Source organism: Mustela erminea, chromosome 9 (genome assembly GCF_009829155.1).
Source record: "Mustela erminea isolate mMusErm1 chromosome 9, mMusErm1.Pri, whole genome shotgun sequence".
In the NCBI taxonomy this organism is placed as follows: domain Eukaryota; kingdom Metazoa; phylum Chordata; class Mammalia; order Carnivora; family Mustelidae; genus Mustela; species Mustela erminea.
The window spans coordinates 79517383-79534202 of NC_045622.1; the positions used below are offsets into that span (position 1 = coordinate 79517383).

The 16820-nt window shown below is 36.9% G+C and overlaps 1 protein-coding gene and 1 long non-coding RNA gene across 3 annotated transcripts in view; one reads left to right on the plus strand and one right to left on the minus strand.

Annotated features, from left to right (window-relative positions):
• BBOX1 (gamma-butyrobetaine hydroxylase 1) overlaps nt 1-16820 on the plus strand; it is a 60552-nt gene that overhangs the window by 35817 nt on the left and 7915 nt on the right. For both annotated transcript variants that reach the window (XM_032356992.1, XM_032356991.1), the window contains exons 5-6: nt 10761-10866; nt 14890-15086. In XM_032356992.1, the coding sequence (XP_032212883.1) occupies nt 10761-10866; nt 14890-15086 (303 nt within the window). The remainder of the gene's footprint in view (nt 1-10760; nt 10867-14889; nt 15087-16820) is intronic.
• Nucleotides 1-16820, minus strand: part of LOC116598331 — a 217074-nt gene that overhangs the window by 34801 nt on the left and 165453 nt on the right. The window contains exons 8-9 of the long non-coding RNA XR_004289038.1: nt 12242-12385; nt 3866-3966 (exon numbers count right to left, since the gene is read on the minus strand). This is a non-coding gene — a long non-coding RNA (uncharacterized LOC116598331). The remainder of the gene's footprint in view (nt 1-3865; nt 3967-12241; nt 12386-16820) is intronic.

Consider the following 16820-nt stretch of genomic DNA (forward strand, 5'->3'; position numbering starts at 1 on the left):
TTTTTTTGCAATGCACTTTATTCTTAGTTTTTTTTAATGAAAAACTTTGGAACTTTGGAGGAAATTGCTGTAACTTTTTTCTTTGTGTTTTTAGAGGTGGTTGCCATCTTTCCATCACTACCCATCTTTATTTTTATTATTGGGAGTATTATTAACCTTTCAAAATAAATTTTAAAAAGCCACTTCTTGTGGTAAAATACAATCCAGACACAGAAGAATCACAAAGACAAATATATAACTTAATGAATTTTTGTAAGACACATGCTCTTGAAACACCATCCAGGTCAAGAAATAGAACAGTGACTACTCTGGAACCCATCCACATACTCTAAGCAATCACAAACCTCTCTTTTCTCCCCAAATGTAACAGCTCTCCTGAATTTTTTGGTATTCACTATCTGGTTTTCCTGATTTAGAGTATTAGCACCAAAATGTGCATTGCTTAATGGTGGTTTGGTTTCTCAACTTTTTCATTTTATTTATCTTCTTTTCCTCCCCTATTACTAATTCTATTAGTAAATAAAATTTACTACTTAGCACCATTGCTTTGTGAACATCATCTCTATTCATTTTGATTGTCTGAATCTTATTCTCTTGTAAATTCCTCAGAAAGGCCCCATGAGAACAGTATTCTCTAAATTCTTGCATGTTGACAGCAATTTAAGATCTTTATACTTGAAAAATCAATTTGGCTAAATATAAAATTCTTGGCTTACAACATCTTTAATATGTCTCTACAGTTTTATTGGTAATCTAATTTTCCTTCCCTTCTAAATAATTTGATATTTTTACTTGGATGCCCAAAAGATTTTTCTTTTTAAAGATCAGTAACTTTACAGGCTATGTTGGTGTTGGTTATTCTGGGGCAACTTTTTCAGGGACCATATGGTTTGGTCTTTCAGTGTTTCAAATCTTTTGGGTTTTTTTTTTTAATTTCAGGAATTTTTTTAAAATTATAGTTCTTAATATTTGTTCTTTTTATTCTGGATTTATTCTTTTGAGGACTCCTATTATGTGTATATTAAATCATGTGTTAATTAAAATTCATTAAAATTTATTACTTTCTCTCAAATCCCTCTTATCTGTCTTTTTTGATATTTAAGTTTTTCTCCTTTTTATCTTCTCATTATCCAAAGGTGTTATCTGTTGTACTTATTCAATATTGCATCCCTTCTAGCTTAGTCTTCATTTTTAATGATTTTTAAATTTTTTCCTTTCTGAGTATATCACTCCATTTCTGGGTTTCTATCTCTGATGTAAGTTATTCTTTCATATATTATATCATTTGATTAATATCTTCTGGACTCAATAACAGTAGGATAAGCAGAAAAATAGAAGTTAGAGAAACTAGAATATTTTTTATCTTTGGGGGCATATCCCTCTGACATGTATTATCTATAGGTATGTTATTTTGCTATTCATTCTCTTTCTTAAAATAACTTTAGAAAACTAAACCTTAACCATGTGATATTTCTAATGTTCACGTGAACTTTTTTCTTGATTATTAAAAGGAGATATGACTCAGAAACTTTGTTATAGTTTTAAGCTGTATTTCAAAACTATGGGTGATAACCTTCTGGTTATCAGACCTCCTGGTTTTTCTCCTTTACTTTTATCTGGAACTTCTTTTTCCTTTGTCCTTACTGTTCCTGGACTGCTCAATTTGGGGTCTCGTCATGGATGAGAGTTTCATCTATTGAGTGTTTAGAGTTCCCGAGCCCAGACTAATCTAGTCCCTTACCACAGACCCCTCATAGGCAGCTACGTTGAAATGTGAACATACCCTCCCAGGAGCCAGTACACTGTCCCTTCATGATCTGGGAATTTTTCGGATCCATCCAATACCTAGTTGCTTCCCTCTGCTTCCTCCTCTGCACCATTTCTGATATGGCATGTTGTGGCTTTGGAAAGTCTGTCTCTATACCCACTCGTATTTTGGGCCTCATGGATATATCCAGTCACCTAATTTTGGTTTAGATGTTTTCCCTGAGTTTTGGAGTGTGCACACTAGATGTCCAGAGAAGATTCAGAGAGATTAAGAACTATGTCACCATGATTATCCCAGGACCCTGCTTGCTTGCTTTGTATCTTCACGCCTCATGGAGATTTCCATATGAGTTTAATGGATGGAGTGAGAGCAATGCTAGGTATCGGACAGGTTACTTTCATTTTCCTACTTGATAGTGGGGATATTCTTATCAAAAATGGAATGGAGTTTCTCATTTCCAGGAATAAATGCAATGTCAGTGAGAGCCCATAATATAAGTTAGAACTGAAAAGATAATGGCTTTTTAAAACACAGCCTAGCAGTTCTGCCAAGTATTGTTTGCAAACAACTGTAACACTTCCCTTAGGAATCAGAAAACAGAAATGATTGGTGGCCAAATTATTCATAATTTAAATATATCTAAAACATATAGCTTTGGCCGGGATTAAAGTTAATAGCTAGACAATCAGGAACATAACACAATTTACTGTTTTACAGTCCATGCCTTCATTCAACAAATATTTTTGGCAGTGGGTTAAATGCTATGAGATAAAGAGTATGTTTCAGCTCAGTTCCCTCATGTAATGAGATTTTTTTTGGTATGACTTTACAGTACAATAAGGGAAACAGATATTTGAAACAAAACCAAGAATAGCCACAGAGCAAACAGTCCCCACTGCAGCCCGTATTGGACTTCTCTCTCTTCCCCTGAGAGGCTATGTTCTCTCCCTCCACTGGGCCTTTTGCCCATAGTGACCTTTACCCTTCTAGGTAAGTCCTACTCAGTCTTCAGGTCTCCACCTAATCTTTACTCTCTTATTCTCATAACATCTTGTACTTTAGCTTTGAAGGTAAGTCACACTGATTTTTCTTCCCCAGAGACTGTATGTTCCATGAGATGCAAGTACCGCGTCAGTTCTGTTCATGTCTGTATCCTCAGTTCCTGGCCCATTGTGTGTCTAATAAGTGATGATGGAAAATTAAATATCTGAAGCTCAGAAGGGTGACTGCATCTGGGAAGTTATAGGTGGATGTGTTACAACTACGGTTAGAAATGATAGGGGCCCCTGGGTGGCCCAGTTGGTTAAGCATCTGCCTTCGGCTCAGGTTGTGATCCCAGGGTCCTGAGATCAAATCCCACATCTGGTTCCCTGCTTAGCGGGGAGCCTGCTTCTCCCTCCCCCTGCTCTTGCTCTCTCTTTTAACTTTAAATAAATAAATAAAATCTTCAAAAAATAAAAAAGAAATAGAAAACAAATGATATACAGCATAATATTCCTTTGGATGATTATTAATGTTTTTGTTTATTTTAGCTAAGAGATAATTTTCTTTTTTTAAAAAGTTTATTTATTTGAGGGCACCTGGGTGGCTCAGTCATTAGGCGGCTGCCTTCGGCTCAGGTCATGATCCCAGGGTCCTGGCATTGAGGCCCACATGGGACTCCCTGCTCAGTGGGGAGCCTGCTTCTCCCTCCCCCACTCTCCTTGCTTGTGTTCCCTCTCTCTCTGTGTCTCTCTCTGTCAAATAAATAAATGAAGTCTTTTTTAAAAAAAGATTTATTTATTTGAGAGAGAGAGAGCGAGCATGTGCTCACATGTATGTGTGTGTGAGAGCAGGGGAGGAAAGACAGAAGTTGAGGGAGAGAAAGAATCTGAGTCTCCACTCAGCATGGAGCCCAACACAGGCTCAATCTCATGACCCTGAGATCATGACCTGAGCCCAAATCAAGAGTCACACTTAACCAACTGAGCTACCTGGGCACCCCTAGAAGATAATTGTCTATGTTAAAACTTAAAAAATAAAAATGACATATGAGCATTATGTTTTAGGTCCAACATGACAAGTGACAATAGTCAAAAGAAGGCATCCTTCTGTTACCTGATGAGAGCGGCTTGCAGTAGGCTGAGATTTGAGAGTGTAGCTGTTGGTGATAAGAAATCTAGGTTGCAGATGTAGAACATCTTTTCATATAAGTTGTACTTCAAAAAAGAAAAAGATTAAAAATAAATCCAGCATGACTTTCCAGGTGTGATCAAAAGATTATAAAATCTATCACCAAGGGTATAAGAACAAATCTAGCAAAAAACAATGCTTAAACACTCCACAAACACTAAAGGATTCAAATTTGTCACAAAACACTATTAATTTCATGAAATATCATGAGTATCTATGATTGGCCATCTAGACTGGGGTGGATCTAGTGAATAAGTATTCAAACCAAGCCCACAAAATAGTCTCTAAAAATCATGATTTTAATGTACCGGAGCTTTTGACAAAATCCTTAAGTGGAAAATATAAAAGACATTTCTTTTTAAAATTTTAATTCCAGTAGAGTTAACATGTCCTGCTGTATTAGTTTTAGGTATACAGTATAGTGATTTAACAATTCTATACATAACTCAGTGTGCATCATGGTAAGCGGACTCTTGATCCCTTGACCTGTTTCACCCACTCCCCGCCTACCTCCCCACTGGTAACCACCAGTTTGTTCTCTAGAGTTAAGAGTCTGTGTTTTGGTTTATCCAATTTTGAGAATGACACAAGTAGCTCAGTGGAAATCCCTAGATTTGTTTAAAATAGCATCGCTGGCAAAAGCAGGATTATGTGTACAGTTCCAATCGCCTGTCCCAGCACAACACCAGGCAGGTCTATACCAGTGGGTTAAGATGCTATGCTGAGCCTGCCTCTTGAGTTTTAGAAGAACCTGGGTCCTGCACCTCTGCTTTGGTTGTGATACTTTCTGACAGTCTGCTTGAGTTGCTTTACTTGGAGGAGCGTTAGAATCTGTTTCTAATGAAAGATGCCTGTAAATACACCCTTATCTCACTAAGGCCCCACAGTGGGCTTTTAAAAAACACTTTCTCCACATTTGCATTTATTTCTGGTGTGTTTTCCTTTGGATTTGAGAAGGATGCATGAAAGCTTAGGGTCACAAACAATCAGCAGCAGCCTTCTTGGCATGATTCATTTCTATAAGGAGGTAGAAAGGTAGACCAAATGACATTTCTAGGATTTTTCCAGACTTACACTATGACTGTTATGAGAATGTTTTATGATTGGAATTGGCAAGCCCCTTTCCTGGGATTTATCATTATGTGCGAGCATAGACTTTTAGGCTACGTATCCCACACCGTGCCTGAGACACTTTAGGGCTGAAAAATGTTTATCATCCCCTGCCAGTTAGCGCAGAAGGCTGGAGAACTGCTCTGATGATGCCAAGTCACAGGCCCCATCCCTGTAGAAGCCAGTTAATGTCAAACGAAGGAAAGATCCGTTCCCCGGCTAAAACCTGCACCTTGAATCTCAGCCAGCTCTTGGCTGAATGAAAATTCAGTGAGCTTACCCCTGATCATAGGAGACACCACGAAAGGGAAGGTAGGTGAATCAATGCAAAACCATCATCACTCTTGAAAAGGAAAATCTAAATATAATCATTTCCTATTCACAATGTCAAAAGCATCATCTTCTTAGAAGATGCTATAGATTCTACACCTTGATGAAATTACTCTTTTCCTGTCCTTACATCCTTTTCTACATGTTGATTATTGTTGGAATGCTGATGGTGACAGCAGGCAGAATCTTCATTAGGTTTGGGTCACGGAGTGACATGTATTTCCTGGGTACAGTCACTACAGTATAATGGATTGTTGGATTCATATTTGAAATTAGTTGGGGCAGGCTACATACACTCTTTTTCTTTCACAGGTTCTCTCTCCGGCTTATAGCCACCTAGAGATGGTTCCTTAAACGTTGGTGGAAGATTTACCAGGCTTTCCATATTTTATTTATTTATTTACTTACTTATTTATTTTAGAATTATTTATCTATTTATTTGAGAAAGAGAGAGAGAGCACAAGCAGAGGGAGCAGCAGGAAGAGAAAGAGGGAAAAGCAGGCTCCACGCTGAGCAGGGAGCTGGATGCAGGTCTTGATCCCAGGACCCTGAGATCAGGACCTGAACCAAAGGCAGTCATTTAATGACCAAGCCACCTAGGTGTCCCTATCTTTTTTTATATTTTTGTCACAGAGAGGGAGCACAAGTAGAGGGAGCAGCAGGCAGAGGCAGAGAGAGAAGCAGACTCCCCACTGAGCAGAGAGCCTGATGTGGGGCTCTATCCCAGGACACTGCAATTATGACCTTAGCTGAAGGCAGATGCTTAATCGACTGAGCCACCCTAGAGCCCCTCCATTTTACACTTAGATGAAATACAATACAAAACAAGACCAAAAAACAGAGCCAAATAGCTAGTTTCATCCTCAATCCCAGAGAATGGGGAAGACACCCTATCTCTCACTTCAGATTCTTCTCCCTAAAATACACCCCCAGAAATTCATATTTCTCCTTTTCTTCCAGGTCTTCTGGAACACTTCTCAAAGCATTATCTCTGCCATGATATTCTCCTAGCCCCCAATCCTTATCTCCTTGCCTTGCTTTATTTTCTTTGTAGCACTTTTTTCTGTTATTACATTTGGTAATTACTTGTTCATGTGTTTCTCTTGTTCGCTGCTATATCTCTAATGCTAAAACAATGCCTGACATAGAATAGGGGCTCAATATAGATTTATTGACAAGTGATTTGATGAATATGAATATAAATTAATAAATAGACATTATGACAGCAATAAAATGACATGCATTTATAGTGATACATTTTTCAAACCAGATTTGCCTTATTTTAAACACAACTTTCTTCCAATTACCTATTATCTCAATCTTCTCAGGGAAAAGTCTTACAAAATCTGAATACTGGTGTATTTTCCTGACACAGAGTTGCAAGTAATCCCTAGTTCGTTTATTAATTTTTTTTTTAAATATAAAGGCAGGCTATTTCTTTTGGTACTGGAGGTAAAATTGACATAACATAAAATTAACAATTTTAAAGCATACACTTTTGTGTTATTTAGTACATTGACAATGTGAAACCATTACTGCTATCTAGTTTTAATGCATTTTCATCAAAACTATTATTTTTTGAAAACTAATTATTCATCTTGGAATGGTAGAAACCTAATCCATTACATAATAAAATGGTAAATAAAGGGAAAGAATCAAGTTCTTATCTCAGTATCCCTATGTAGCTCTTACATGGGGTAACCAAATACTAGATGAAGGAAAGTAGATATTTTTAAAAGCACTGACAAATGAAAAAGAATTAAAAGAAATTATTAATTTGGCACTTTACTATTTGGGACTCCCAATGAATTAGTGGATCTAGCCACTGAGCATAAGTATGTACAAATATCACAAAAACAAAGACATCTTGACATTTTGTGTCTTCTAATAGAAGAGCACAATGCCATCTATAGTTTTGCCAAAGAAAGAAAATAGAGTTTGTCCAAGCCTCTGCATTTAGTTGCCAATTTTCTAGAAACACAGAAGACAGAGAAACATGTTGAACCACACCTCGATATGCAATCAGCAAAGTCCAGACTGTGAGGAACTCTGGAGGTCAAATTCCCTGTGTTCTTCAAACAATAAATTGTAGGAAAAACAGGCTGAAAGGGAAACCTATAGAAGAAGACACTTAAAATACATAACAACTGTTGCTAATATTAAACAAAGTGTCTAAGGATGCAGATTCAAGGGTAAAAATATAAAGAAATGCAAAGAAATTATAAATACAGAAGTCATGGTATGGTTACTTTGGAGAAGAGAGAGATGAGGTTGTGGCTGAGACAGGACATATAACCTTAAAGTTATATTTTCTGATTTGAGTAATGGTTATAAGAGTGTAATTAAAAATTCATTAAGTTCAAATAAAATAAAATAAATATGCATTGAGTTCCCTCTAAGATCAGGAACAAGATAAGAGTGCTTGTTTTCACCACTGCAATTCAACATTGTATTAGAAGCTCTGGCCAGGGCAGTTGGGCAAGATATAGAAATAAAGGCATCCAAATAAGAAAGGAAGAAGCAAGTGTATCTCTATTCATAGATAACATGATCCTATATATAGAAAACCCCACAGAATGCACACAAAAAAAGATAATATAGTTAATAAGTGAATTCAGCAAATTTGCAGGATATAAGAGCAATACACAGAAATGAGTTGTGCTTATACATACTAGCAATGCATGATCTGAAAAGGAAATTTTTTTAAAAATTCCATTTACAATAGCATCCAGAAGAATGAAATACCTGGGAATAAATTTAACCAAGGAGATGAAAAACTTATAAAATGAAAACTATAAAACATTGTGAAGGAAATTAAAGAAGACCTAATAAATGGAAGGATATCCTGCATTCGTGGATTGCAAGACAGAACATTGTTAAGATATGATCACTACCTAAAGCAGTCCACAGATTCAATGCAATGCTTACCAAAATTCCAGTGGTTTTCTTGTAGAAATAGAAAAGCAATGCTCAAATTCATATGAAATCGCAAAGGGTTCTGAAAAGCCAAAATAATAATAACAAACAAGAACAAAGTTGGAGGACTCATAATTCCTGATTTCAAAACTTATTACAAATCTATAGTAATCAAAATACTGTGGTACTGGGATCAAGATAAACATGCAGATTAATGGAACAGAACTCAAAGTTCAGAAGGAAGCCCATGCATCTATGGCTAACTGATATTTAACAAGGGTGTTGAAACCTTTCAATGAGGAAAGAACTGTCTCTTCAACAAACAGTGCTGGGACAACTGTATATGCACATGCAAAAAGAATAAAGTTGGACCCCTTCCTCACATGTTATTCAAAATTAGCTCAAATGGATCAAGGATCTATATATAAAACTGTAAGATTCTTTGGAGAAAACATAGGTGTAAATCTTCATGACCTTAGATTGGGCAATGGATCCTTAGGTCTAACACCAAAAACACAAACAAACACAAAAATAGATGAATAGAACTTCATCAAATTTTAAACTTTTGGCCATCAAATATCATTACTAAGAAAATGAAAGGACAGCCCCACAAAAGGGGTAAAAAATATTACAGATCACATGTCAGGCTATCTAAAGTGCTCACAGAAATTAAAAAGGGACAAACCACTCAATTTAAAATGAGCAAAGGACTTTAATTGACATATGTCCAAAGTAAATATACAGATGGCCAGCAAGCATATAAAAAGATACTCAACATCATTAACCACTGGGAAAATGCACATCAAAACTATGATATACCTTGGGGGTGCCTGGGTGGCTCAGTGAGTTGGGCCTCTGCCTTCAGCTCAGGTCATGATCCCAGGGTCCTGGGATCAAGACCTGCATCAGGCAGGGATCCTGCCTCCCCCTCTCTCTCTGCCTGCCTCTCTGCTTACTTGTGATCTCTATCTGTCAAATAAATAAATAAAATCTTTAAAAAAAAAAAAAAAGAGTTTTGGGGCACCTGGGTCATTCAGTTCGTTAAGCGACTGCCTTCGGCTCGGGTTGTGATCCTGGAGTCCCAGGATCAAGTCCCACATTGGGCTCCCTGCTTGGCAGGGAGTCTGCTTCTCCTGCTGACCTCTCTCCTCTCATGCTCTCTCTCACAAATAAATAAATAAAATCTTAAATCATAAAAATGCTTAAAACTATGATATACCACCTTACACCCACCAGGATGGTTAAAACCAACAACAGCAGCAACAACAACAAACCAGAAAATAACAAATGTTGATGAGGATGTGAAAAAATTGGAAGTCTCAAAAATCCTGGTGGGAATGTAAAGTGGTCCAACTACTATGGAAAATGGCTTGGCACCTCCTCAAAAAGTTAAAGGTAGAATTAGGATATGATTCCATCTTTGCACTCCTAGGCATTACCCAAAAGAATTGAAAACAGGTATTCAAATAAGTACATGCACACCCATGGTTATGCCAACACTAATCACATCTCCCAAGGAGTAGAAATAGTGCAAATGTCCATCAGTTGATGAGTCAATAAACGAACTGTGGAATATCCATACAATAGAATATTATTTGACCATAAAAAGGAATGAAGTAATGATACATGGTCCATCACAGAGGAATCTCAGAAATATTCTGTTAAGTAGAATAAGCCAGACACAGGAGGTTACAGCTTGTATGATTTCATTTATATTAAATACCCCAAGTAGGTAAATCCCTAGAGACAGAATGCATCTTGGTGTTTGCCAGGGACTGGGAGGAGGGCAGGATGGGAAGAAAATGCTTCATGGGTAAGAGGTTCCGTGTGGAGTGATTGGAAATATTTTGCACCTAGATAGATAGAGGCGATGCTTACCAACACTGTGAAAGTCCTAAGGGCCACCGAACTGTCCACTAAATTGTTCATTTTGTGTTATGTGAATTTCACCTCAATAAATGATTTTAAATGTACTAAGCTATTTTTTTATGGAATAAATCTATTTTAAATGTTTTTATTTTTTTTTATCCCCAGGGGTACAGGTCTGTGAATCACCAGGTATACACACTTCACAGCACTCACCAAAGCACATACCCTCCCCAATGTCCATAATCCCACCCGCTTCTCCCAAACCCCCTCCCCCCAGCAACCCTCAGTTTGTACTAAGCTATTTTTAAAAAACCTAACCTACAATCCCACACATACCTCTTTATAAGCTCTGTGGTATAGACAAATGCGTAAATGTACTTTTCTCTGGAGAAGAGAGGAGAAAGGAGGAGGTGCATACTCTCAAATGGTAACTTTGGACAAGGAAAAGCCAGGCTCTCTTTTTGGCTCACATCATTACAGTAATTATTTCATAAAATGAAAAGTTTCCATTTCCCCCATGTATCCAGTTCATTCTAACACATTTCCTCTGGATTACTGACAGACCGTTTAAACATATGCTTCTTGTATTTTACAGACATACTTGGCAAGTGCAAGACAAAATTGACGCAAACAATGTGGCTTACACAACTGGGAAGCTAAGCTTTCACACTGATTATCCAGCCCTCCATCATCCACCTGGGGTAAGGTGAGCCTCAACATATTTTCCACAAGACAGGCCAAGGACCAGTATCCTCCTGTATTTTGAGTCTAAGTGACTCTATGTTTCACTAGCTAACTTGTCCTACATAGATCCTTCTTCAAGCATAATCCAAACATGAAATCTCTGTGCCTAAATCCTGAATAGCCTGAGATTTCCAAGGGATAGAAGATTTTTGTGTATTTAAAAAAAAAAAAACAAAAAACAAAAAAACTTCTTTTGTTTCCTTTTGGAAATAACTATTGACACTTTTTGCTTTGCTTAGACAAATTTTACGATAGCAGTACATCTTCAGGTCCTTTTGCATATTTACCATTCCCAAAAGAGTTAAAAAAGAAAATGAAACCAGGGAACACAATGTAGGGTTTTCCCATAAAGTCACATGACTACCATTCATATCGGTTAGCTATCACTGCATAAAAACCACTTCATAACTTAGTGGATTGAAAGAATACCATTAGGGTGCCTCGGTGGGGTCTGCCTTTGGCTGGGGTCATGAACTTCGGGTCCTGGGATCAAGTTCTGCATTAGGTTCCTTGGTCAGCCAGAAGCCTGCTTCTCCCTCTGCTGCCCCCCCACTTCTGCTCTCTCTCTCTCTCAAAAAAATAAATAAAATCTTTTGAAAAAATTAGACTAGAAAACTAAAAATTCTAATTTAATATTTTAATTATCTGCTGTTTTTAAGTGAGGTTAGGTTTTGTTTCTGGGTTAAAATCGAAAGCCTAAGGAAAAGTGATTACGTGGCTTTGTAAATATTCTTGAAGTATAATATAATATAATGCTTGACATTTTCATAGCATTTTATACTTTTTCGAAGTATGCTATATATATTACTTTGTCTGATCCCTCTTAACATTCCTGTAAGGCAGGTGATTGATCATGCCTTTTTATGTTAGATGACAAAATGATACACAGCAACGTTAAATGCTTTTTTCACCATACCGTGCTGGCCTTGAGTTAGACTTTCTAATTACCATGATTTATATAATGCGATGAGCACAGACATCATCAGACATTACAAACTAAGGCTTAGCTCAGCACATCTCATGTCATAGGGGGACGTCACAGATATGATATAAAAAAGGCAAAGAAATACCACAAAGTTGTGCCTGTCTCCATCAGCAAAAGACACATTCAAAGATAAATGACCTGACAGAAGCTTTTTAAGTGACAGGTGATTCCTAAAATGTCTAGATTGGTGTAAGAGAATAATTAGAATGTAGGCAGCTGTTTCTGCTATTGGCCAAGTTTCCATTTGGAATAGTTCAGGGGTCTTTGTAACAAAGCTTGAGCTTTTTTATAACAAACAGAATAAGACACTTTTCAATGCAGATGAAATGATCTAAATAATGAGTTACCTGTTGAGAGTTGAATTTCATCAGTTTGGATCATGTGGGGCAGGGATGAGCTGACACATCTTTAAAGAAGCCCAGATGTTCCTTTGCTCACTGTCTTTGGGCCAAAAGTCTCATGCTGCTTGGGATGGGTAGATGAAGTAACATCTAGAAAGGAAATAGTTTTGGTTCTTAATGAATGACATGAAATAGAATTTGATTTTATACACATCAGGTGCATATGTACTGTTTGAATTAGGTGATAGAAGTGTTGTTTGCCACCATCATCTTTTTTTCTTTCATAAGATTGCATTAAAATATAAATATATAAAAGAAGATTATTACTTGGCCTTGCCATATATATATGTAAAAGACATCAACTGACATTTTTTGAAGATTCTTATTTGAAATATTCTGTGACTTCATTATGGCAAAATCTAAGAGGATTTAAAGAACACTGATTCTCTCAAAGACAGAGTTGGGCATTGTTTTGCCTTCTTGGAGTCTGGCAGACTGGAGGTTGATGTTTCCATTTCATCCTCTTGTTAATCATGCTGCTTCACCTTTCACAGCCCTGGTGATGAGATGGTTTTCTACAGCGACTTGGTCAGCTTATGCACATTTTTTTTTTTTGAGCGTAAAAAACTGACATCAGTTTAAGGTTGGAACCATTAATAATGGAGACCAATTCTCTCCTAACATCAGAAAATAAGGCATAATCAACCTGAAACAGGAATTGAAGTTTACAAAGCACATATATATATACACAACTCATGATACTAAACTATTAAGAGTCCCACTAAAGAATTTCCTCCCTTTAAAAGGAAAAGAACTTGCTGTATGATGATTTTGAGGCAAATAGACAAAGGTTTGAATGACAGCTTCACCATGTGTAGCCGAGTTCTTACCAGCTGGCCAACTTTTTCATTTCTGGGTCTGGGTTCTTCCACCATAAAATGGAGAGGAAAGTCTGACATTCTAAGGACTGTTGTAAGGAAGTGATAAATGTACAATCATAACTTGAGAACAAGTATGTGTGAGATTTAAAATATTGAGAAAATGTGAGCAGTTTGAGGAAGAAGGCAGGATTTGTGTTCTAGATCCGCATTACCCAATATATTGTCACTAGCCATATCCGATCGTTTAAATTTTAAATTAAATTAATTATATTTAAATAAAATGTAAAATGCAGTTCTTTGGTCACATTGGCCACATTTCAAGCTCACAATAGCCATGTGGAACTAGTGTCTACTGTACTAGGCATCAGAGGAGGACATTTCTGTCACCGCAGAAAGTTCGAACGGACAACACGGTTCTAGACCATTTATGGAAATAACCAAGTGGACATTTTTTCCACTCATATTCCCCCTATTCTGGATGTTTGATGATGTTTTTCTCTTTCTTATTTTTGTTTAACTGAGAATAAAGTTTTCACGGCTGGATAGTGTTCATTTCTCTAAGTAGAAAATCTGGGTCTAAACTTATTCAAGCTTATTCAACAAATTCAAACTTATTCGAAATCACTCACTCATGCTAACTAAAGGAGTCACAGAAACCCCATCCAAAAAATATATTTCTAAATTTTACTCTTTGGGGGACGTCTGGGTGCCTCAATTGGTTAAGTGTCTGCCTTCGGTTTGGGTCATGATCCCAGAGTCCTGGGATCAAGTCTTACACTAGGCTCCTTGCTCGGTGAGGAGCCTCTTTTTCCCTCTGTCTGCTGCTCCCCCCACATTTGTGCTATGTCGCACACATACACTGTCTTTCGCTGACAGATAAAGAAATAAAAGCTTTTAAAAAATAGTAAAGAAAGATATAAACAGATTTTACATTTTTTTGCTTTTCAAAATGAAGTAATGCTGAACATTTCCCCCTAAATCTTAGTAAAAATAACTATCCTTTTGGTTTCTTATTTCCGGTGCTTCTTAGGTTTATCCATCCTCATAGCCCCACCCAACCTCCATTCCCTTCTTATCCTTATACCTCAACTATCTCATTTAACTCTCGAGTAGTTACTGTCTCACCTCCTTTAAAAAAATATGTCCTACGTAACACCACTGGACTAATATTCTTCAACTCAGTCTTGGCTACATTACAACTGTAATATAAAACCCTTCAACAGTTCCCCTCTGTGCAGAAGAGAAAATCCATATTCTTCATCTGACATTCAAGACTCTATAATAAGTGCTTCAATAACCTTTTCAACTGGATCTATCCTTTTCAGTCATGAACCTCTATCGCGACCAAACTTTTTGATACATAGTGAGGTGTGCATTTTTGCACATCCATTATGACTGCACCTGATTTGCTCTCTCCATTCTGCTCTGCATATCCAAAATCTTACCCATCCTCCTTTGCCCAGTTTAAATCCCACCTCCTCTGTAAAGTCAACATAAAGTGAGTAAATACTCCAATATGAAGTGTTTGCTCCCTGCAGCTATTTTGATCTGTGCCTTTTGTTTACTAACAGACATTATCGTGCCTGTGTTCATGTCTCACACTGAAATAGTGTCTAAAGCAACTTTCTCTCTCCAATCCCTTTCCCTGCTGACACAAAAGAGATTTAAGAGGTTTGTTGACTTTAGTGCATTCAGAACTTTCTGAATCTTTAATGATGTCAAAAATGTAAATGTTTACCATTTTAAAACAGATTTCTCTATTTCTTTTTACAGGTTCAGTTTCTGCACTGCATAAAGCAAACAGTCACTGGGGGTGATTCAGAAATCGTAGATGGGTTTAACGTATGCCGAAAACTCAGGGAAAAAAATCCTCGAGCATTCCAGATTTTGTCCTCCACTTTTGTGGACTTTACAGACATTGGAGTGGATTACTGTGATTTCTCTGTGCAATCTAAACACAAAATTATAGAGTAAGTACCATCTATACATTTCTCAAGCAATTAAATAGCTGACTGCAAAAGCTTCATTTCCCGGGGTGCCTGGGTGGCTCAGTGGGTTAAGCCACTGCCTTTGGCTCAGGTCATGATCTCAGGGTCCTGGGATCGAGACCCACATCGGGCTCTCTGCTCAGCAGGGAGCCTGCTTCCTCCTCTCTCTCTGCCTGCCTCTCTGCCTACTTGTGATCTCTCTCTGTCAAATAAATAAATAAAATCTTTAAAAAAAAAAAAAAAAAACTTCATTTCCCTAAACCTAAAGCTTAAACAGAAGAAAGCTTCAATTAACTACAGAACTTACTTTTTATTAACAGTTTAACCCAATTTTAGAGGGAAAAAATATTTTCACCATAAAAAAAATTATTATCAAATCCCATGAGCTCTCTCTACTCTCTCTTCTTACTTAGTATAAGAGAAATAATTAAGACTTAAGATACACTTGATTTTTTTTTTTACATACAAATTCTGCAGAATTATAATCAGTATGATTGTAGTAGAATCCTTTCAGCAGGAAGGGGAAAAGATTCTAACTCAAATCAGGTAAATCTGATAGACAAACAACATCATCTGATATTGATCTCTTTTTTCTACATCTCTTAGCTTTTTCATCCTCTGTGTTGGCTTCCTTTTCTAAGATGTCAATAGAAGCTCTGCATTTGCAGTGTCCTCAGAGCTAGGAATCACATACACAGAAAACCCTCATTTCCCAACAGTTATAACAAAACTAGATGACTCACTGTCCGATTTGTATTTGAGTCCATCCTTGAAGCAATCACCATGGCCAGGAAGTCAACCAATCCTGGAATACATGTTCATCTCTGGAACAAACTCAGTCTCATTTGAACCACATGGACTGAGAATGAAACAGGAATGTCTGCCTAACTTGAAGCCAACAAAAATCATATTTCCCTGCATAGAACATTTTATTATTTTTTCATTCAACAGTATTTTATCATACGTTTTTGAAGTACTTATGAAGGCCACAAATTTATCCTTCTATTTGAGAATTATCTTACCTTGTCTTCCTTGGACATGATTTATTTAATCAGACCTCAGTTCATGAATTTTGGGGTGTTTCTCATTTTTATTTATCATATTTATTTATTTATTTTATTTAGTTAACATACAGCATAATACTGGTTTCTAGAGTAGAATTCAGTAATTCATCACTTATATACAATACCCAGTGCTAATCCGAAAAAGTGCCCTCCTTAATACACATCATCCATCTAGCCCATCCCCCATTGACCTACCTCCATCACCCTCTGTTTATTCTCTATCTTTAAGAATATTTTATGGTTTATTTCCCTCTTTTCCTGATCCCCAGCCCTTCCCATAGGTTCATCTTTTTTCTTAAATTCCACATATGAGTGAGATCATATGGTATTTGCCTTTCTCAGACTTATTTCACTCAGCATAATACACTCTAGCTCTATCAACATTGTTGCAAATGGCAAGATTTCATTATTTTTGATGGTTGAGAAATACTCCACTGTGTATATAGACCACACCTTCTTTATCCATTCATTCGTCAATGGACTTTTGGGCTCTCTCTGAAGTTTGGCTATTGTTGATAATAATGCATTTACCCCCTTTAAATTGTATTTTTTTTTATCCTTTGGGTAAAAACCTATTAGTGTAAGTGCTGGGTCAAAAGGGGGGGTTCTAATTTTAAAGTTGAGTTTTTATTCTTCTTTTAGTAGAAACAGC